Source organism: Mandrillus leucophaeus, unplaced genomic scaffold (assembly GCF_000951045.1).
Source record: "Mandrillus leucophaeus isolate KB7577 unplaced genomic scaffold, Mleu.le_1.0 Scaffold840, whole genome shotgun sequence".
Taxonomy (NCBI): Eukaryota; Metazoa; Chordata; class Mammalia; order Primates; family Cercopithecidae; genus Mandrillus; species Mandrillus leucophaeus.
The window spans coordinates 603,682-628,153 of NW_012109142.1; the positions used below are offsets into that span (position 1 = coordinate 603,682).

At 34.6% G+C, this 24,472-nt stretch overlaps 1 protein-coding gene across 1 annotated transcript in view; it reads right to left on the reverse strand.

Moving 5' to 3' along the window:
• Positions 1 to 24,472, reverse strand: part of PKHD1L1 (polycystic kidney and hepatic disease 1 (autosomal recessive)-like 1) — a 168,118-nt gene that overhangs the window by 24,173 nt on the left and 119,473 nt on the right. The window contains exons 56-67 of the mRNA XM_011968382.1: positions 22,762 to 22,880; positions 20,731 to 20,860; positions 19,080 to 19,253; positions 15,926 to 16,029; positions 14,888 to 15,017; positions 13,984 to 14,105; positions 12,161 to 12,251; positions 8,861 to 9,009; positions 8,657 to 8,779; positions 7,984 to 8,095; positions 7,789 to 7,905; positions 2,140 to 2,305 (exon numbers count right to left, since the gene is read on the reverse strand). Coding sequence (XP_011823772.1) covers positions 2,140 to 2,305; positions 7,789 to 7,905; positions 7,984 to 8,095; positions 8,657 to 8,779; positions 8,861 to 9,009; positions 12,161 to 12,251; positions 13,984 to 14,105; positions 14,888 to 15,017; positions 15,926 to 16,029; positions 19,080 to 19,253; positions 20,731 to 20,860; positions 22,762 to 22,880 — 1,537 coding nt within the window. The remainder of the gene's footprint in view (positions 1 to 2,139; positions 2,306 to 7,788; positions 7,906 to 7,983; positions 8,096 to 8,656; positions 8,780 to 8,860; positions 9,010 to 12,160; positions 12,252 to 13,983; positions 14,106 to 14,887; positions 15,018 to 15,925; positions 16,030 to 19,079; positions 19,254 to 20,730; positions 20,861 to 22,761; positions 22,881 to 24,472) is intronic.

The following is a 24,472-nucleotide window of genomic DNA, read 5'->3' on the forward strand; positions in this document are numbered from 1 at the left end:
AAGCAAGTCTGTGAGTAGAGTGCCCAGTGGCAGTCTTTTATGTTGTGGCTTTGGGCTCTTAGTTTAGGTTCCCAAGAAATAAAGCCTGAGGTGTGGGTTTTTGTTCAAGTAAATTGCCAAAAGAATCCTCTCAAAAGGGGGAGAAGAGAAGTGGTTTATCCAATAGCTTTAATCTGATGCCATGAAAACCTCTGGCACATAAACTGCACAGCAGAGTTGTTGCCACCTTAAGACAAAGCAGCCAGCCTTGTACTCCTGAATTAGTCAGTCGTTTTACAGGGACTGCAGGGTGGTGGGAGGGAGCGCTTTGGATTCCTGTGGCTAGTTCTATTTGGCTAAGAGCAAAGTTCTGAAAAGCCATAGATTGTTATTGGCCAACACTGAGAACATCTGGGGGTTGGGTACACTGCCCAGTAAAGATCTGAGAGAGCACTGACAGCGTCGCCTACCAGCACAGAACTCAGAAAAATCACATTTGAAAATGTGGTATTTTCTTCAGGACTTAGATTCTAAAATTATATGTTGAAACTGAAAGATTCAGTGACAAGTAAATAAGAGATAATAACTGCCTACTGAGGAGGGGCTCTATGGACCCCCCAAACACTGAAGTTCAACAATAATTAAATAAATAAGTGTTGGGTTGTCAGCAAAGCAAAATCAGATGAAGTCAAACAATTTATGAAATATTACATTTATCTGAAGAGGTGCCTACTTCCTTTTTTTGATACAGGGTCTCACTCTGTTGCCCAAGCTGGAGTGCAGTGGTGTGATCACAGCTGAGTGCAGCCTCAACCTCCTGGGCTCAAGCAATCCTCCTGCCTCAGCCTCCTGAGTAGCTAGGACCACAGGTGCACACTACCACACCCAGCTAATTTTTATTTTTTAAATTTTATAGAGGTGAGAGCTCCTATGTTGCCCAGGCTGGTATCAAACTCCTGGGCTCAAACAGTCTTTCTGCCTCAGCCTCCCAGAATTCTGAGAATATAGGCACTAGCCACCATGACTGGCTGAGATGTCTATTTAAATACAGAACATAATTTCTTTTCTCTTCCCCTAAGCTGAAAATGGTCAAAGATCAGTAATAAATTTTTTTCTTCCTCCAGTATTGCCTTATATCTAAATTCCTGGTCTGTACTTCTTATAAAAAGTAGGAATTATTAGATATATTATTCTATGACTTAGAATCTAAATGATCACTTCTGGAAATGTCCTGACACCAACTGACCTTTGTGATCAGAAAATCACTGTTCTAAGTTTATGTGTATTTATAATCACAGTGATTATAATGGCTGACATTTAATTTCCAAGCACATTTTGGGGTGCCTGTGATAGGATATTTTGGAAGCAATAGGTAATCAAAAAGGGTAAGAAAAAGGGAAGAAATAATAAGAGATATCTCTTGTCCATTAATGACTGTTAACTTGAGAAACAAACAAAAACAATGTGTGTGTGGCTCTTGCCTGTAATCCCAGTGCTTTGGGAGGCCAAAGTAGAAGGAACCTTTGAGGCCAGGAGTTTAAGACCATCCTAGGAAACATAGAAAGACCCTGTTTCTACAAAAAAAAAACAAAGAAACAAACAAAAACTTAATTAAATAAGCCAGGCATAGTGGCATGTGCTTGTAGTCTAAGCTGCTTGGAAGGCTGAGGTGGAAGTATTGCTTGAACTCAAGAGTTTGAGTCTGCAGTGAGCCATGATAGCATCACTGCACTCCAGCCTGAGTGGCAGAGGTATTTTCCAGGATGTCCTCAAACTCCTTGGCTCAAGCAATCTTCCTGCTTCAAACTCCTGAATAGCTGGAACTACAGGTGCATTATGCCTGCTCTTAAATGGAAAGATATTAAAGTAGAACACACTTCAGACCCCATCTATAGTTTTCGTATTTAACAATGATGATGTTATTGATGATTCACACACACACGCAAAGCAATGGGAGAAAACATATATGTTAAAGCCCAGTTTTAAAACTCAACTGAGAACATTTAGATTTACATTAAATGGTCTTAATTTTCATAATGCTTATTAAAGTTTCATAAAAACTGGTAGTTATTTTAATATGCCAACTTAGATCTTGAGCAGGAGGAAGTGAGAATGAAAAACTATAAAGATAGAAAAACCACAATTTTTATGTATTTTTACCTTATATCAGGCCTATGTATATATATTTTTGATTGTTCAGTAGTGTCAACCAGTTTTATATTCTTCACATGGATTGGATGCTGTAAATCTTCATTTAAAGGGTTAGTAATGAATATAACATTAGTTTCCCCTGAACAAACATTCTTAAATCCAACAAATGTGGAACCTAAAACATAAATAATAGATAAGTGATTATTTTCTCTAAAGAAAGTGATAAAATCAGATTTATTTAATGCACATTAGCCAAACACATCTTTTGTCACTACCTTAAACATGGCGCTCTTGCCTGATATGATAAATAAGTCTACCACTATTTGTGGGAGCCTGTTTCCTACCAATATTCATATCACTAGGTAATGATCACCCATATTTTCTCTGGGCTTGGCCATGTAACTTGGTTTGGCCAATGGGACAATAGCAATCACGGCATAAACAGATCTGGAGAGTGCTTGCATATTGGAGCTTGCTCTTTCTTAGTGTTCCAGGGAATTCTGTGACTTCCAGCATATGAGTAAGCCTGGGATACATGTGGCTCTATCACTTCTGTCACCCCAGCTAATGGCCAGCACCAACTGTCAGCAAGCACCAACCACCAGACATGGAAGTAAGGCTATCCTAGACTAACCAGCCCATAGCCATCCTATAAACTGACGGCACCTAATGGACAAGACCAGGTGAGACCAGCAGAAAAACCATCCAGCTGAACAAAGCCCAAATTGACAATACCCAGAATCATGAGCTAAATGGTTGTTTAAAGTCTCTAAATTTGGGGGGTTATCCAGCTAAGATAAATGAACCACTATTTGTCCCTTGGCTTCTTTGTATATATTACATGGCTAAAAGATAAAATTGATTGGATCCAAAAACTTAATCTCCATTGTACTTAAAATCCAATAACTCTAAACAGAAAAGCAAAAGGTGACCTCTAAAATTCTTAAATCAGTTATGTTTTATCTATGCCTCTTCTTAATTATATTTCCTCCTAAGAAGAGTCTATATACAGGAATACAAACCTGTAGATGAGTATTAATAAAATATCACAGTAGCAGATGCTGTTTGTGCCCTGCCCAGATCTCCTTTACTGGGTCAGTGCACCCAACACCTAGTTTCTCCTATAAGTATTGGCTGCAAACCACTCGTAGCTGCAGTCTTCTGTTTTTGTTTTTTGAAATAGAGTCTCACTCTGTCGCCCAGGCTGGAGTCCAGTGGTGTGATCGCGGCTCATTGCAACCTTCACCTCCTGGGTTCAGGCGATTCTGCCTCAGCCTCCCAAGTAGCTGGGATTACAGGTGCCTGCCACCATGCCTGGTTAATTTTTGTATTTTTTCAGTAGAGAGGGTTCCACCATGTTGGCCAGGCTGGCCTCAAACTCCTGACCTCAAGTGATCCACTCACCTTGGCCTCCCAAAGTGCTGGAATTACAGGTGTGAGCCACTACACTTGGCCAGCTGCTGTCTTCTCTAAAGAATTGCCCTTAGCCACTTGATAGTTCCCTCAACTGAGAGATCATGTACTCCCTTCCATTACCACAAGTAGTTATGCCTGACTGATAAGACATATGGAAGAACTTTTGCCTCAATGTGGGAAAAGCATTTGGCACAATTTGCACTCTACAGCTCTCTGAAGTATCAGGTAGAAGAAGCTGGACTTCAGTTGAGGTCATATCCTTGCTTAGCTCCTTCCTCTGCCCTATTCTAATACTTCTCTCACTCCCTTTCTCTTCAAAGCATATCTTCAATAATCTACTTGCATAAGAATTCCATTTCTGCTTCTACTTTATTGATGATTTGAAGAAAGAAAATGAAACTATAATGGTCATTCACAAATTCAAAGCAAATCTCAGGATATAAGCGTAAGATTAGCAGAACCTTACAACTTAAGAGATGGTTGGGTTCTGAGCCCCACCAAATCCCCTACATCAAAGGCCCTGACAGAAACAAAGTGGGATGCTAAGTTAGATGGAGATATATGGGAAGAGCTACTTGGACCTTGAAGTCTCAGAATGTGCTGAATGCTCTGTATGTGTATAAATGGTATACTCCTTCTTATTAGAGAGTAACTTCCTGCTCTACTTGCTTAAAATCATCAGGGACCTCAACAGAGCCTTACAAGACAAATCTTATCTTCCACAGGACCTGTTCCAAGGGAATTATACACTAGTATGGCCAGTTTTAATATGTTGTTGGAATGACTTTTAAAAGCTTGGAAATAGTGATGGCACACATTAAGTAGAAATGCCCAAATTTCCATGACATGTTGTGAGAAAAATGCAGGTCAAAGGCTCAAAAATGGGAATATTGAAATGGATGTATTATATAATTCCAATGCATTTCAGCCCAACTCAGAGGTGGCCTTGAATGAGTGTGGGGTGGTGTGGTGTGGGAAGATCTTTCCAATTAAGAGAAATTTGGGTGGTACACAGGATCATCTACTTTTTGTGGAGAGAGAATTTATCAAAAGTAAGGATAAATATGGACTCCTGGGTAGTGATGAGTGGCTTAGCTCGTTGGTAAGGGGCCTGGAAGAAAGTAGACTGGATGTTCAGGAAAAAAACTTGTGGCTATATCTGTCAAAATGGGTACAAAAGGCATGCTATTGCCTACCAATAAGCATTCAATACAGAAGAGTACCTGAAAAAACCAAATGGGCAGGATGATTTGTCCAACAAATGTCAGTTAATCTCTGTCCTCAGCCACCCCAGCCCTTACAAATCAGCTTATGAATTGAGTAGCCTTTTTGGTGGAGATGGAGGCTATGCATGGCTCCAACAGCATGGCCTTCTTCCTTCCAAGGTCAGTGGAGCTACTTCCACTACTTAATGTCTGACCCAAATTGCCCGGCACAGAAATTAAAATGAAGTCTTTAGTATACTACCATTCCTCAGGAAATCAAACATTTACTTAAAGTTGGTGACACTGGATTTATTCCACCCTGGAAAGGGTAACAATTCATGCTGAGTAGTACTGACATGTATTCCTGGTGGGAGTTTTTTTTCTTATAGGGCTTCAGTTAGCACCACCATACTAGGACTCACAAAGTGATCTAATGGCATGAGCTCCTGCATAACATCACCCTAGACCAAAGATCTCATGTTCAACAAAATAGGTACGGGGTGAGCATAAGACAATGGGATCACAATGGAAGAATTGCTGCAATCATACAATACAGCATCTGGAGAATCACTCCAACAGACTGATGGAATAGACTCTTGAAGGCACAGCTGAGCTGTCAGCTTTGGAAATAACAACCTGCAAAACATGTGTTATTAACCTAAAACAAAAGACATTATATGGTGGTAAATATCAAAAATATAGAATACGTGGGTGCTGGTACCAAAGGCAAGAAGTAGGAGTAACTTTTTTCACCATTATCCCTGGAAGTTCACTTGGGAAACTTGTGTTTCCAATACTAAAATTTTAGGTTCTATGAGTCTGGAGGTCTTGGTTCCCAGATGAGACGTGTTTTCAGCAGGACATACAGTAAGTAACTCAAAAAAATAAAGCTATACCTACCTCATGGTTACTGCAGGCTTCTCATCAGACAAAGAAGGTTTTACCATCTGGCAGAAGTAACTGACCCTGATCACCATGCAGAGGTAGGCCTATTCTATAGAATGACGGCAGGATGCACTCACGTGATCCACCAGGGTATATGCCCACTATTAGTTGTAAAATGGCAAGTACAGAAGTCATGGCTTCATAAAGGCACAGAAACCAGGGACTTTTTTTTTTTCAGACAGAGTTTCACTCTGTTGCCCAGGCTGGAGTATAGTGGTGTGATCTCGTCTCACTGTAACCTCGGCCTCCCAGGTTTGAGCGGTTCTCCTGCCTTAGCCTTCCAAGTGGCTGGGATTACAGGCACCCGCCATTATGCCCAGCTAATTTTTTTGTATTTTTAGTAGAGTTGGGGTTTCACCATGTTGGCCAGGCTGGTCTTGAACTCCTGACCTCATGATTCATCTGCCTTGGCCTTCCAAAGTACTGGGATTACAGGCATGAGCCACCATGGACCAGGGGCCTATTTATAACAGGGATAAGGGTCTGAGCCATTCTACCAAGCAAGCCATCTTGACAAGCAGAAGTGTTAGCCAGGGAAGACAGAAATTTAGAAAGGGCAATGGATGAGAGAAATGATGAGTATCATTTATGGTTTAGGGACCAGCTGTGGCAGTGTGACCACCAACCCACTTCTTAAAGTTTTTCCCAGAAATTGTGACCATGCAGAATTTGGGAGAAATCAGTCCTGGTAGAATAACTTAATGTAAGTAATAATGAAAAAAGCAAGTAGATCCCAGGGATCCCAAGAGAGGACTGAAGTGGATAAAGGCTGGTACACCCATCTCTCATCTCTTTGAATAATTGGCTGTTAACAACTGTCCTTTTCCCCAGACAATTAGCTTAGCCAAAAAGGAACCACATACCTGGGAAATTAAGGTCCTCCCCATAGGGGCAGCTGTAACCAAAAACTAACATGGGGATACAAATGACTACCGTCCCCCACCCACCTCGCCAAATGTGAGATCAACTCCGTGGCAATTTTAACTTACATTCCAGAGTTTCCCAGTGGCATCAAGTGAAGCTACCCTACAGCTCATGTCACATCCTTGCTTAGCAACTTCCCTTGCCCTGTTCTCTTTCTTCCCTTTCTACTAGGCATTCCAAGAAGCCACTAATATAAAAGTCCTCATCTAAGTCTGTTTCTAGGGAATCTAAGTCAACTAACTTTCATATATTATTTTAAAAGACTATATCTTATGAAAGAATAATAGTTATTCGTGTTCTTTCCATAAACTTCAATTTTAAGGCTTCATTTCATAAGGGCAGTTTCATTGCCACATGATATTTATAATATTCTGGAGCATATTGTTTATTAAAAGCCATATATGTTCAATTACAACCTATGTAGCATGTTATACAATTTCCTCCAAGGGTATCATCATTGCAATTAACACTTAAAAATGTTGCCCATTTGTTTCACATTTCTGGGATCTAAAGTTGTGAGGAAGAATCTGTGAAAACTTAGATGTCTAACGTATTGAACTACTTTCTTCAAAGAGACACTGGTTAAAATTATCCTGGAAGGGAGACTTGCTCCATTACAACAGGAAATGTACAGTGTTATTTAATAGGCCAAATGAAAATAATTGATGTGTTTACTACATTAATTTCTATATAATTATTTTACATTTCTAAGCAGCCATCCTGGTTCAGTGAAAGAGCAGTGGAGTTTGAATCAGAAGATTTTGATGCTAATCCTAGCTGTGCCAATAGCTGTGGGAATTCGGCCAGGCACTAAAGTTCTATGAGCTTAAGGTTCTTAAATTTTAAAAGGGGATGATAATATATAATCCTACTCACATGAAAAGGCTTTTAAAATTATACAAATTAATTAATATTAAATCACAATACAGTGTTTTGTTGTTGTTGTTTTAGAAGGAAAATTTAACATCAATTCTTCAACATACAGTATAAGAATCCTGCCAAGGAACCATTCTCGAAATTGACTCTAATGTCTGATTTGTCATATTGAGCAGATTGCTATAAAAATTCACTTAAATCATTTTTACTGACAATGAAACATTATTAGTTACCCTCTACATATTCTTTACAGAAACTCATTGAGAAGGTTTATAAAAGATTGTGTACTTGCCTGAGATGTCCAAAAGGCCACTGATGGCATTGTAACTCATGATCCCTGCATGGGGCTTTCGGGGTGCCATGTTATGAGCTGAAGCAAAGGTAGGCCAACAAATCCCACTTCTCCCACCTTTTACCAAAAAAAAAGTTAATGAAAATTGAATATGCACTCATATGAACACCAACATTAAAGTTTCAAATTTTTCACCTGATGGAGATCTAGGACTCCGATGAGCAGCAGTGAGTTCAATATTGGGATCATCATTAGTTAGGACATCAGAGCAATTAAACCCAGGGCTACTTCCAACAATTAATGAGCTCTGTTTGGAAATAAGCCAACCAATATAGCATTAATAATAGCTCTTACTAAAATAAAACATGATAATGAATAATACTGAATTCTACTGTAGTAAATAAAACACAAAGTATAAATTCAAAAAGTGGATCATTCATTAAACAAAGATGAAAAAAGTGTGATTGCAACCCCAACTGGAAAAACACTGAGAATAGGAGAGGGAAGACAGACATGTAAATAATTATATATAAGGACATATTGTGTTTCTGTGATAAACACATCCAGGGAACAGAAGGAACAAAAAAGTGGAGGAAGTGTCATTACCACCTAAACTGGCTCAGAAAAAACTTCATAGAGGGAGTGAAAATTACTATTGCAAGATTAGCAGGTGATAAACAAGAAGAGGGAAGGGAGGAGGAGGGATAAGAATGAACAGTTTTTTAAGCAGAGGGCAGTGGGAACAAAGGCAGGGAGGTGTGGGTGAGACAGATAGAAGTTAAGGAGATTATTCTTATTAGTCCTTCAGTAATTCTACCCTTCTCTGAGTTATTTTTTTCCCCATGGTGTGGCTGTATTAATTTCTTACCTTAATTTGTACTTTTTTACTGGAAATTTTGTGTGATATAGCAGCTGGCATGTAAATCATTGGAAAAATGGCCATTCCATTGTCAACCAGGGTCACATTATAAATGTGCACACTCTCTGTGGTCTGCAACAGAATTTACAGGTTACATAATACTAAGGACAATCATAAAACAAATTAAAAATCACCATCTTTAATCATAATTACCTGAAAATAAATTCCATAATCCCAGCATGTCCAAATGGTAAATCCTTGTATAAGAGAACATCCAGGAAGGCCATCTTGGTTCATATAGATACCATATAAACCCCCATGGGCTTCATTGTCAAACCACTTTTCCACGGGATTAAACTGGCCTTGGAAGGAAATATAGAACCAGAGAATGAACGCTACAGTTCATGTCACATAGTTTTAATAAGCAGTATCGGTTAAAGTTAACAAAATTCTTTTCAAAATTGCATACATAATTCTGATATCAGGTTTAATATGATCAAATATTTTTATGGCTCTGCCATTTATGGTTCACTCTATTTAGTATTTTTCTTTAAATGTTCTCAAGATAGAGTCTCACTATGTTGCTCAAACTGGTCTCAAACTCAAGCCATCTTCCTGCCTTGGCCTCCTGAGTAGCTGGGACTACAGGCATGCCCCACTTCGCCTGGCTTATTCTAATTAGTATTTAATTTTGTCTAACTAGTCTCTTCACTGTTATTTAAAATAACTGTATACTCATTTACAAAATTTAGTGTTAACACCCTTACATTATTTTGTCTGATTAAAGTAAACATTAATTTAATTAGAAAGAGAATGGGTAGATACAAATAAGCTTAAACTTGAAACACAATGGTACAGCTTACTGTCCGTGAAATGCTCCCCCTAAACATCTTTCCATTGCTATGTCCTTTTGGCCATCCCATTTTCAAGTCAAATGTCACTTCCTTAAAAGACCTTCCCTAAATACCTGATTCAAAATAACACCTCAGTCACTTTACATTGCAATTAAAATTCCTTTCACTTGATATTTTTATTATTAATTATTTGTGAATTATCCATCTCTTCTCTCCTAGTAATATGTAAGCTTCATAAGAGAAGACATTGCACCTAGCTCATTCACCATCATTTCTTGGAGCCTAGAAGGTTGTACAGAGATAGGTGGTCTTTAAATATTTTAACAATTGGTGTAGGCATTATCTTGGGAAAATTGTTTTAGGACCTTAGTTTCCTCATATGTAAAAAGTTTTAATGATTAATTCAGAATTGTTTCAAAATAAAATAAAATCACCTACATAAAGTGCGTAGCAAATACTCTCAACAAATGGCAACTATACTCATTATTAATATATAGAACAAAGGGGATTTTAATGAAAGTTTTACTGATGTCCAAATCAGTTCAATAACCTTAATAACTGCCTCCCCAAACAGTCATGAATTGGAGGACTGTCTATAAAGAGCAGCACTGTCTCCTAAATTGTACTTAATACCAGCTCTCCTGTTCAGGTTCCCTGGTATCTGTTTCCTTTTATCTTCTCTTGATTTTCCCTTCTTCCTAATCCTTTGGGTTTTACATTTTATTTATGATCTTCCTGGTTTTGATAATTTTCCTGCATAAGAAGATTTTCACATTTCTCTCCCTTAGAGTCACACAATAATAGATGCATGGACAGATAGGGTTTCACCCCTGAACCCGGTGTATTTCACTATCCCGAGCTTCCCAGACTCTTGTCTGGGGGATGGATTGAATAAATTGATGGACCATTACAGGAACGTAAATGCTTCATTCCTCTGTGATGTTTCATATTTCAGTTGCTATAACTCCAAAATCTCCTTATAAATAGTCTCAATTATTTAGGAATATCCACATAGTCAGTGAAAAATGCATTACATAGCATTATACATACTAGTAAATACTCATATTCAAAGATCACATTTTGATGTTGAAAAATCCATAAGGATAACTTTGTTGAAGTTGTAAAGAAATTAGCTATTTTAAAATTTTAAGTCAAAGAAAAGCCACTTCAAGCGGTTGGGAACTAAAATATTTAACAAGAGCATATATCAAGGAATCAGTTTAGTATGTTGACAAAGTAGTTTTTATTCCTTCAAAATGTATTTTGCACAAGAATAAAACCCGCTTAAGTCTAAAACTGTTTGAATTGACAGAAAAAAAAAATGCTGATTCAAAGAATCTTAAAAATAAACACACTTTTAACTAGTATATTTTTTAAAAAGATGAATTTTATGCTATATAAATCATGCCAAATAAAGCTGTTAAAAAGTAACTATACTGAGTTTTTTTTTTTTTTTTTAAATCAATTCTGGAAGGGGCCTACATTTCTCAGAGAAAGTCCCATTTTCTTTAACTTTCTTTAAATTTCTTGAGGGGTAAAGTCTGCAGATTTATTATGTATTTCACTGTTTTCATCTCATAATAATTTATTTACATGGTTGAAAATATAGAGGTTATTGAAAAAGTACACAATTATAAGTACTGAGTTCCCTTGTTCCCAATTACTTTCTATGATTTTTATACTTTTCTTATGTAAATACAAATACCATATACATTCTGATTCCTTCTATTTCTTCCACAAAACATTTTATATGTATTATACCTAAAATAGTATTTTATAAACTATTTTGCACTCTCCAGTTAGCACTTAAGAATATTCTAGAGAGTTCTTCATATCAATACATTGAACTCTTCTGCCTTCTTTCTTTGAGTAGTCTAGTGTTCCATCGTCTGGCTTTATATAACTATTCTACCATTGGGGGACACAAATGGCTTTCGGTTTTCTGCTAGTACAGACAATGCTGTGATGAATAACCTTGTTCATAAATAATTTTCTAAGTTTGTGAAGGCAACTGTTAGCTAGATTCATAGAAGTGGAAATGCTGAGTCAAAGGTAAATGCATGTGTTATTTTGGTAGATGTTGTCATGTTACCCTAAGCAGAGATGATATTGTTTTGTCCTTCAACCAGCAAGGTGTAAATGTTTTGCTTTCCCTACAGCCTTGTCAAAAGAGTAGATGCTCAGTTAGTTCTTAATTTTTACTAATCTAATATAGAGAAATCTATGTTTGAGAAGTGTCTGTTCATGTTCATTGACTTTTTGATGCATGCAGGTTTAACATATGAATAGTGAACATTTATTCTATCAAAGTAGAAGTTAAAATAATGGTGTATGTCAACATGTATCTCTATAATAAGTGCTGTTTTTGTAAAAATGGTGGTGGAATGAGGTACTTACTGTCCCAATGCCGACCAAATCAACAACTCAAGTTGCTATTGGAGTTTTGGGATCATAAACTTGGGAAAATAAAGTTTTCCTTAGAAACCTATTTATTTTTTTAGATCCAATGTTATCTTGAAATAATTTATCTTGTTGAGTTATTTCAGTGACCAGAAGGAAAAGATATTATATATTGAATTAACAAACAATAATTATTTATTTTAATGATTTTGAACAAGTTATTTCCTAGTTTTAGCGATTCCTGGTTTAAAAGACTTACCTGGGCAAGGTTCACCATCAATGCGGTATCCTGCTCTTCCAAATCCAGCAACTACATTATTCTGTAAAACTGTATTGGTCCCTCTATTTATCTAGTGCAATGATTTAAAAAAAAATACTGTGCATCAGGCTAGTAAACATTTATATAAATTGAGAGTAAGTATATGACAATATACTTATGAAAACCTTTAATTATGACTACATTTTCAGGAGGAAAAATTTAATTTATTATTTACCCCATTCAAACTTAATTACAAGTGATGTATTGAAATTACACTAGGTTCTTAGTGTAAAACCATCATTAAGTACTATAGCCTGGACTTCATTTAAAAACTACATTAAAGAGATTATTTCTTATTTCAGTCACAAAATCCACTGAATGTGGTTTAAAATTTACAAGGCACAGAACAAGTTCCAGTATTATAACAAGGTAACAAGAATGTTAATACTTTGTTCAGGAATTTGTGATCACTGAAAAAGTGATAAATATATATTTATATATTATATTTATATATGTTTAATATAAATATATATTCATATAAAATTATGTGTGTGTATATATATTTTTTGAGACAGGGTCTCGCTATGTTGCCCAGGTAGGTCTCAAACTCCTAAGCTTAAGCAATCCTCTTAACCTCCCAAGTAGCTAGGATTACAGGTGCAAGCTCTTTTTACAGGCTCTTTTTAGTTATGTTTTGTTACCAATTTGATTAATTTATTTTAAAAAAGACAACTGAGGCAATGACAGTGGATCATAAGATTCAGTGGAGACATTGACTAGTTTACATAACGTTTGCTATAATCACAAAGTAGGTTAGCATGAGTGTTAGGTAATTACTAAACAATTTTATTTTATAAGCCAAGTCAAAGTAGAAAAAAATGGAAGCATACAGCACACATATCATTCTTGCCTATGGTGTCAGCAAAACAGTCAAAAGTTGCAATCATATTAAACACATTTATTTTTAAATATTTTGATAAAAATAGAGTCACATGAATTCATAAATGTCAATTAAGTACCCTTTCTTTCAAAAGACACAAATAGCCTTAAAGATTTGGAATTGACATTTAATATGTATAAACAGATAAAAAGAGATTATTTTTTACCTCATAAATGTGTACTAAATTTCAGTTTTCAGATTTTACCTTAAGGTATTAATAGTTGTGCATGCTCATAAGAACCTCCAGCCTTCACTGCACTCCAGCCTGGGCGACAGAGTTAGACTCCATCAAAAAAAAAAAAAAAAAAAAAAAAACTCAATCCTTATCCCATCTTTCAAAAGTAACTATTTTTAATTTCTTTCGATTCTATGTCATAGGTAAAGGCAGGAGGAAGCTATCTCCTCCACTTTCTCTTTTCTTGTTTGTAATCTTACTCTATATCTAAACAAACACAGTAATTGAAGAAACTTCATGGGAAACAAGAAGGTTCCAATGAGTAATATCAGATAAGTATAATAACCTTGCATGTAGAATCATGACCATTTTAGATGAGAAAAGGATTTTAGAGATTTCATTGTCTATTTTCATTTTTAGGGAGGAAACTAAATTCAGAATTAAGTAGTAATATGCCCAAAGCACTCAGTCGAGTATTAGCAGCAAAGAGGCCCTGTACTGGAACTTGAAATAATGTTGGAGAATAAAGGAGGTAAGAGAACTATTTAAACCAATAGACATCAACAGAAAAAAATAGACCAATGGCTACCGAAACTTACATCATCTTTTTAAAAGTGCATTCACTCCTTTAGTTAGCTCATTTTATTATATTTTTTCAATCACTGATATCATTATAAGTTAGTATAATTATAAGTTTATTCTCATTACCTCAATTGCTGCATGCCAGAGAGTTGAACTTAAATCTTTTCTGTTCTGATAGGTTCCTGGCCAAACCGAAAGTGCAATCAAATTCCCTCGGACTTGGTTGGCATTCCCCCATATTCTTATACCTGTTAAAAAAGAAAAAAAGAAAAAAAGAAAACAAGGAAAGAAAATCCCCAAAATACATAAGTCAATTTGAAACGACTATTATGAGTAATGTCTTTTGGTTTTCTATAAAATTATTTTTCTACTTTGAGCCTGACAAATGATCCTCTTCGATTTTTGAAAGATTCCTCTGAACTCTTTGATAATGAACTCTCCCTCTTTAATAGACTACCTGAATTAGAATCTTCTGGGGTGCTTGTTAAATATGTGGGTTCACCGGGTCCATCTCAGATTTTATTTAACAAACCCACAGCTTTTATATAAATTAAATAAGTTTATTATACTTTATACTGACAAAAATCAATATAATATGTCTACAGTTGTATATAAACTTTATTTGTAATAGTATTTGTGATTTATATGTGAGGAGTATTACATTTAAATAATTAGTGATTAGATAACTCATATAAGAATGTGGTCTGGTAAAAATTCTTTCATGTTGTAGGGCTATAGTGTCTAATATGATAGCCATAGCCACATGTGGCTATTTAAATGTATATTAAGTGCAATTAAATTATGTACCATTAAAATTGAAAGTTCATTTCCTCAGTCACAATTCAGCTCCTAGCCATAATTCAAGTGCTCAATAGACACATGTGATTTAGTAATTACTATTATTAGACAGCATAAATATAGACCATTTCCATCCTCACAGAAAGATCAATTGGGCAGTATGGCTCTAGAGTTTACAGATAAGAAAGCCTCCACAGGACATGTAATTTGGACCAAAATATTATTATATTACCTTCTCCCACTGTAAAGTAAATTATGTTGTCATCTATGTCCAATCCATCTGTCCCAAATACACCAATTGCTGGAGAGAAGCCATGGTGAAAAGCACAGCCTCGAACATAGGATGAACCCTGTTCTTGAATCTATAAAACATTGGGATACAGAGAACATTTTAAAAATAAAATTACAATATATTTAAAGAAAAAAATTGAAGTAAATGATTTTCAGTAAATCTTGATCAATCATCAATACTCAATTCACTTTCTCTTAAAGATGATTTCTCCATAAATCTTTAATATATCCATATATAAAATATGCAAATTTCCATGTATCTGAATTTATTATTAGATATATTAAATATATATGCTTTAAATGCAGATTCAAAATTCTTAAGTGCTTTTCTATGCATTTATATTCCTATTATCACTTATAAAATGCTAAGGTGCCAAAAAGTTCTTTTTTAAGAATAGTTCATGATGACAGGGATTTTTTTTTATTACAAAAAATACTTTAGGCAAGGAGTTACTATTCAAATGTCTATAGGAACCATTCAGTGAACAGGTTTGGGGTTTCAATTTAAACCTAAAAGATTATTTATTTATTTCTACTAAGAGATATCCTGTCTCTCATTTTTCTTAAATCACCAGCCCTCTAGGAATATTTATTTTCCCACTGTTGATGGAGGCATAGATCAGACATGCATTTCATTTGAGAAGTTTGAGCAATACTCTCTTTGTTTAATGGAAACCATTTGGAAAAATGTTTTTGGTCATTGCAAAATAAAGTGGATATATAAACCACTATTATAGATCTTCCATTTTTTCACCCTCTATACTACTTTTCCTATGATTTTTACTGGCCTTAAATAAGTACACAATATGGATGGAATCAAATCCTACTTATATAGGTCTAAAAAGTTAATGCCAAGAAAGTTTTATTATATTAGATTATAATTTTAGCTAATATAAGATGTGGCTATTTAGAAGTCACGTGAAAATAAAAATAGTTTACGTATTTTTAATATACACAAAATTAAAAATAAAGCACAAACCTGTCCTAGGTTAAGAAACGTTACAGCATATCTTGGATCTGTGCTATCCCTGAAGCCTTCTTGACCACTGTGATAAAATTCCACATTACTTATTCTTGCATTTCCTAAGGTAGGGAAAGATTTAAAATTTGTTTTTCTTAAAACAGTTGGAATAAAACATTTTTGAAAAGCTACACAAAGTTCAAATTTTTCATGAAAAAATCATTAGTTATTATTTGCTCCTTTAATCCAGAAGTAGTAGTATTTCTCAGACCTCTTTTCATTGTACTCATAAACAGCCCTTTTCAACATTGTTTTTCTTAATAGCCTGCACTCTCCCACAAAATTTTAATAACGCATATATACCATATATCTGTTAGTGTACAGTGGCCTTTTGGAGGACCACAAACCATTGTAATACCTATGTTTTTTGCCCCCACCCCCAGAACTAAGTTTTTCCTCCTGGGGTAGGGGGTGATATTTTCGAATTGAGAATGTATGGCATAAGGCATAAGATATAATTTACCTGACATTTCCCTTTTGATGCCATAAAGAGCTTTTAAGGGCATTATCTTTTATAATCTCTTTCAGAATATGTGTTGCCAATTATCTGCTGGTCAGCTTATCATAAGTACCATCGAGGTGACAAAGGGTTATTTTACAGACTACTAATAACAGCAATAACAATCGATGAGAGATTGCTCTGTGTCAAGTGCTGCACTAAATGCATAACAGACAATATGGGGTTTAATTCTCACAAAGCACCCTGTGAGTTAGGAACTTTTATATCTCTATCATCTAGTTAAAAAAAAAAAACTGAGGCCCAGGAATTCATGGCTGGAAAATAACCAAAGAGAATATTATTTGTTCAAAAAATGATACTTAATAGAATGTGTTGGAGAAGAGTTATTTTGTACTAGAAGAGAAAGCCTACCTTGAAATCCATGAGCCAATTCTTATATACATGGTTGAAAAGATATGAAAAATTGAGATAATGATAGAGACGACATGATTACTATAAACCACCTGGGCTTACAAAAACCACAGATATGTTATCTTTACTCACATCACAAAACAATATATCAGAGCAAGGAAAGACTGTCAGGGTTCTTCACCGAATTTGAAGTGAGAAAGACACAGATTAATATTCAAGATCAAAGCAACTGTACCCCTTTATTCATCTGTTTCTTCATCTTTAAAAGAGGGATAATATTTATGCCATAACATTATGAGGATTAAATGAGATAGTACGTGTTTAATGCCTAGCACAGTGCCCGTGATCTTGTGTCATGATCATCATTACCATCACCATCATTAGCAGCAGCAGCGGCACCATCATCATCAGTTAAACTTCCTCTGGCAGATTATGAACAATAAGTAGAGGCTGTAGTGAGATTGCTGTCTTCTCAATATAAAGATTTTCTAGAATAGATCCGTTGCAAAATGAAATAGGCAGTGTTTTGAACAAGTGAGTACCTGCAGCAACAGTTCAAATCAAGAATGGATGCTCTAGTCCTAGTACCCAGATTGTGGGATCCAAATAACATCTTCCAATAAAAAGAACCAGAATTACTTGGAGGAACAATTGAGTTCCGGTCTTAGAAAAAAATTACAGTATGTGCTTCCCGTATCAGAAAGTAAAGAGGCTTAGAAAACTAACTCATGTCAAGAAGACAGGCATCAACATGAAAAGGTTCTGAAGGTCAATAATGGAGCGTTCTGAGTATTAATCAGATTAACAATCACAATGGATTTGAACAGGTCAAATATGTTTTGACCCAGGAGCACATAATGATACTAACAACAAACCAAAAACTCCCTGTCACCTTTGGAGGATGCTTGGGAACAAACATATTATTTTGAAACCTAGTCAATATGAGGAAAAATCAAGCATTTTTTCCTGTATTTCCTATACGAAGTATTTTTCAGTGCAGTCAAATGGTTGTTTAGAGGAGATCTTCTTCATTATAAATGAGGAGGAAATTTTAAATCTTAATGATTTAATGAATCTAGGCAATGTTAATTAGTAGCTATTAGCATTGTAAGAAGAGAAACAATCATACATTATGTATTTACTGATGGAAAAATACACTACCAACTGTACCTTTTCCTTTTTTTTTTTTTGCAATTGGGTTGTTGCCTAGGCTGATTTCAAACTCCTGGCCTCAAGCAGTCCTCCCAACTTGGTCTCCCAAAGTGCTGGGATTACAGGCCTGAGACACGCTGTCTGGCATAATTCTTGCCTAAAAATTGAGCCTGAAGCCTCTAGTTTTAGATCACCTAGGCATAGGAAATACAGGGAGACGAGAACAAGTTAAATTTCAGGAATGCAATCACTAAATTCCAGAATGTTGGAAACTCCACAGAATTAGAGGACCAACTTCTTTTATAGATAAAATGCAAGGAGAGAGGAATGAATCAGAGATTTAAGATTCATAACCAGTTGAAATGTGGATCTTATTTAGATACTTATTTGAAACAAGAGGATGGATGGAAGGAAGGAAGGAAGGATGGAGGAAGGGAAGAAGGGAGGGAGGGAGGAAGGAAGGGAAGGAGGAAAGGAAGGAGGATCCTGGGGAAATTTGAACTATCATTTGATAAGAAATTATTATTAAGAAATTAACATTTTTAGGTCTGATATTTGTTGATGTTTTCTACAATGTCTTACAGTTACACACTAAAATACTTCTAGATGATATAATGTGTGGTTGCTTCAATACAATCCAGGAGCATGTAGAAAGTGGATGGAGGTGTAGGTGAAACAAGATTGGCCAAAGCTGATCATCGTTGAAGCTGGTGATTAGTACACTGGGATTCATTATATTGTTTTCTCTATTTTTGGTGTATGCTTGAAATTTTCCTTAAACCAAAACAAAAGCAACAAATGATCTGCGGTACTTATTATAAAATTATCTCTGTTAGGTGAAAGACTGGTCTAGCTGTTACCGAAGGTCATTGTTAATTTGATAATTCATTTTGTCTGTGAAGATAAAAGTAAAAGCAGTAATTTAAGAGAATTTACTTGGAAGGTAACACCTGGGCTACATAATCACTTTTTATGTTTTATTTTCCCACATAATCTTATTTAAAAAGTGAGAATTATGTAAGAGCTGACTAAATATAGATGAGATCATGTTATAGCTCATTTAGAAAAATAAACTGAATTTATACTAACCTTTAAATGTCATCATATTTTCAGTGAATGAGCCAACCAGTATGCGTGCTCCAAAAGAGTCCTCGGACCAACCTGGGTAATCTTCACCAATCATTTTGATGTTCCTACTCAGTATCCCAACATCAGCTGCTAACATGTAGCTCTCACCAGTTCCAGGGACATGGTATTTTTCAGCTGCAGCATAAAGGCAGCTAGATTATTGCCAGTGCTGAGAAATATCTGTCTTTACTAGTTCCTTTGTAGTTCATATGCTAAACAGCTTTCTAATAAGCCAAAATTCAACATGAATGCATGAATTATTAGATTTACATGTTTAAACATATACAGATGGCAGTCTGATATTATGATATTCATATTTATAAAATGAAATATAACCAAAAATATTTCCTCTATTTACATCAAAATTATTATTACCATCAGCAAGTATAAAGTTACTACTTAACAAATCTTGAAGGTAGTATATAATCACTTCAAATTACACATGAAAACCCTGTTGTATGGCAAATTGAGAAGTGTATTGTAATTTTAATAGGTGAGGAAATGTAGAGAAGTAAAAGAATTTGTCCAAAGCTAGGAGGAGAATCAACAACGCATGGCAATTAACACTCCTGCCACCTAAACCTTGGTTTGTTCCACTTTCCCTGTGGCATATTTTATATCAACCACAAGATTCTTTATCAATAGGTAGTAGCATGTCCAATACCATCTGTACATTTACATCTTAACAATTTGTAAAACATAACCTAGATTACATGCCACATTTTACAAAATGTTATTCAAAACTTTAAGACAAGCAGGTGCATTTCAAACAGAGAATAATGCTTGATATTTTAAATGAAAGAATCTATAATGTCAAACTTCAAAAACCAACTGTTTTACAACTAATTACAATGAAACATTTTTCAAATAAAACTTTTCTTTAGATTTAAAGAAAATATATGATATAGAATTATAGACACATGCACTTCTATCAAAGTACTGCTTTAAGAAGTTCTTTTCAGTTTCTTTTTCACGCAAGTCAAACGTCTGCTAGTCTATCATGCTGTCTTGCATCTGGAGTTCATGTGAGCATCAGGGGCATCTGAAAGGATTTTCTAACTTTACACTACTGTCTGCTCCCACTTCCTGAGATTTGGATGAAGGTACCATGCCAAATGGGGAAAGGCTGGAGTGCTGGGAAGGCCCTGCTCCTGTAAGTGGAAAACATCTTCAGATCATGGTTATTCCTTCTTTCCTCAACAATTATAGTTTTATCTTTCCATTGTTACTTGTCTAAATGCATTTACCACTAAAGACTATATCCATGAAACAGTTTAGGACAACAAGGCTTTTGGATAAAGGATTCTCAAATTTCAGTGTGAACAAGAATCACCTAGAAGCTTGCTTTAAACAGAAAGTGTTGAACCTTACCCTATAAAATGTCATACACTAGGTCTTTGCTGAATATTTGCTGAATGGATGAAAGCACATAGCGGGGACTATCGGTAACCAACAGAGAAAGAGCAGCGCTCACTGGGTATCATTGCCAATCTGAATAAAATGCTCCTTTAACATATTTGTGACATGTTTTATCAATGAATTATAATTACAGAGAAAATGTGAATCTTTCAATACAATTATATATCTATTTGATTAAAAAGCATCCACTTACCCAAGTGAGTATAGGAAAGGCTATCATTAAGAATGAGAATTTTATGATCATGCAGGATTTTAACGATACTTCTTGTTTCTGTCTGGTGGAAATCATAGCTTGTGGTTGTTATCACAATCTCTTCTCCCTCCTTAGAAAAATTCAAGTGCCAAATTTGAGAACAATTTTAAAAATAGGTTTATATTTCTTGATATCATTATTAAATAATTCAAATTTAATTTATATCTCATTGGCAATTACGGTATTATCAGAAAGAATAAACAGTACATTAAAGTCTCTAAAATATATATGTTTGTGTTTGATATTAAGAATTATAAATTTTGAATTATCTGAGCATTTTCTTAACTTTAACTCAGCCGTTTAGTAAAATCACAGCAATATACCTTTCTAAAAAAGTAAAGACATCAAAGCAAACATACTCACATTTTTATTAAGAACTGATCAGGACAATATTATTAAGAGTTGAATTTTTTTCCCTAGTTTTTTGTTTGTTTGTTTAGTACAATTAACTCTCACTTGTTATTTCTGAAAGGCAGAAAAGCCTGAGGAAAGTTGAAGGGCAAGGCTAAGTCCTAGAACTTTGTATACTGAGCTCCTCCTTATCATCCAAATCTCTTCTCAGATGTACCCTTGACAAAGACCGTCTCTGGAATATTCAATGTTATCTGCCACTCTTTGCCATGGCAGTCTCTATCACACTACTTGTTTTATTTCCTTCATCATGCACATTATCTGAAATTAATAGACATTTATTTGTTCATTTAGTATCTGACTCTCCCACTCCAAAGGAAGTTCTGTTATAGCTTGGACAAATTTCTTCACCACTAAATCCCGAATGCCTAGAAAAACGTGTGACACTTGGTTAAATATTACTTTGATACAAAATTTGCAGACAGTATTAATTGGATAAATAATAAGGATATCAAAATCACTTAATTATTCTCTTTAAAAAGTAATCACACCAGAACTATCGCAAATAAAAACATATTGCAAATAGATCATAATACTTCTCAATAAACCCTCTTTCTATTTACCCATTATAAACTACACTAAGAGAGCAAACCCAAATGTTTTGATGATTTGCATTGATTTGCTCAAACTAAGGCTCCCTTTGTTCTGTGAGTCTAAAGCTTGTTCTCACCAGAAAGGAACTGGCTGAGATCTGAGAGCTTGGAGATGAAATCCATTCATTTCTCTAATTTTTTGGCATTAAAAACTGTATTTTAAAACATGTGGACTCTATGGCTTGTGCATGGTTTATGAGCACAGTAGAGATGAGAATTGCTACCATTTATACTTTATTAAAAGATCTCATTTAACACAGGCAGTATATGGATATCATTGGGTGTCAGAATTTGTTTTCTTTTCAAATTCTTAACATGTAAAATCATAAATTAGAAGTGAAGAGGTAACCAAGATAATAAAATATATTTTAAATAATTCCATTTTCTGTTTTGTAAGAATTTATAATAAATAATTTTATCCAAAAATGTTCATATTCTTCTTTTATGACTAATATACATTACTATAAAATATGACTAATGTATTATATATACATTTTAATGACTAATAGTCATTTTAATTTTATCCAAAAATATTCATATTTTTCTTATATGACATATATTAATATAAAATATGACTAATTTATATGCATTTTTATGACTTATATATTATATATTAGCTTCTATATACATAATATATAAGTCATATATTATATGACTAATCTACAGTCATATATGTCATAAAATGTATATACATAATATATAGTCATAAAAAATATATAAATACAATATACATACATATGTATATATGCACACAGACATAATGTTCTCTATTTATTTTAAAGGACCATTGAAGCCACAATTTTTAAATGCCTCGTATCAGGTCAATTTTTGCAAGCTTATTGCAAAATACCCACTTTTCATCTGGCTAATCACATGAGAAAATGAATGCCCATGAGAGTAGAATAGACATTTTTTCAGCTGACCCACTGTATATATTCATGTTCCATTACATAATTATTTTCTCTACCTGCCAATCCACAGCATCCATCAGAGACAGGACGTTGGAACCTGCATCTGCAGTTTCTGAGAGCTTAGTTTTATATATTGAACGTGGAATTCCATGAAGATCTAGCTCACCAAACACCCCTAAAGAAGAAAAGCACACTCCTATTTATTCACCACACAGTACTGAGTTAGGTGCTAGTATAAAATGAAAATGTTCATTGATATATTTTATTATGTGATTAAACATTTTAGAATGAAAGGAATGAATTGGTGCTCTCTGCTTGGAGCCATGTAAGAAGACTTTGACCCTTTAACCCACTTCTGGAACTCTGGCTCATAGACATTAAAGTCAGTATACAAGAGTACATGAATGAAGATGCTTACCACAGTAATATTTAGAAACATGAGGAAACTGGAATTAATCCAAATATACATCAAAAGGAAAAGGATGGAATAAAGTTTAATATACTAATACTGTAGAATAATAGGCTATAAAAAAGAGTTTTATCTGTACATTTTGATCAGGAAAGATTTTCATAATATGTTCACTGAGAAAAGAAAATTGCATAATAATATACTTAGTTTGACCATGTTTTATGAAAGGAACAATACTATCACCACAAATCAGTATATGTAATATGAATATAGGCATCCTAGATAAAAACATAGGAAGACACATAAAAAATTTTAACTAATGCTAGTGTCCTTAAAAGAGAATTAGAAAGATGTATATTCTTTACAGATATGTTTTCTTGATATTGTTCTATGTTGTTTAATATATTACTTTTGAAATTAAAACATGTAATTTTTTTTAAAGATTGGATTTGTCTGCTTCAGGACATTTGTGAATGGTGAGCTAATTCAATCTCAAGCAATTTTTAGCCCCTTATTTACTTGGTGTCAGTTTTAGAAATCGTACAGTAAAACAATGGTAGCACGTGCTTATATGTGTCTCCTAAATAAATATGCAGTACCATTCATATAAACAGTTCTTAATTGTGACCAGGTTAAACTCTTTCAAGCCATTTGCTTTCCGAGCTCAAATAAGAATATCCACAGTACACCAATGCAACTGGGAAACTAAATCTCAGCAATAGCTGTGATTGGGTAATTGATTGCAGAGTCAACTGATCCACAGATTATTTATTAATACTATAAATGGAATAATGTGTAGGAAAGTTACCTTTTAAGGTAAAAAAATGTGAAACATAGTTTTGCTTACATAAAGAAAACTGTATGAAGAAAACCAGATTGGAAAAATAATATACACACAAAGAGATTTGTTAATATTAGTTTTGTAATAAATTACATTTTGGTTTAAAATATGCACATTTATATCTGTTTCTACCTGGTGAAATGTGATGTGATTTAATTCTAAAAATCTCTGCCACTTCTATAACCCTTTGTAAATAAAAACAAATTTCTGTAAAAGCTTCTGACACTTTTATATCAGAAGTACTTATTATGATAAAGTATTTATCATTGTGAACTGATAGGTACTTTAGTGCCATATATTTTAAAGTAGATTCTCAAAACAGATGTGACACTTCTGGTATCTGTAGACACACACCTAAGACCTTTGCCCCTTGATTTGGTCCTTCTGGAAGAGCCCAGTCTGGGGTAGTATGATTTCCTCTAAGAACAATCTTTAAGTCTCCTTTAAAAGGGTTATCTTCCCAGCCACCGATTAATCTACCTCCCTGAAATAAAGCAGAAAATTGTTAATACTTAAA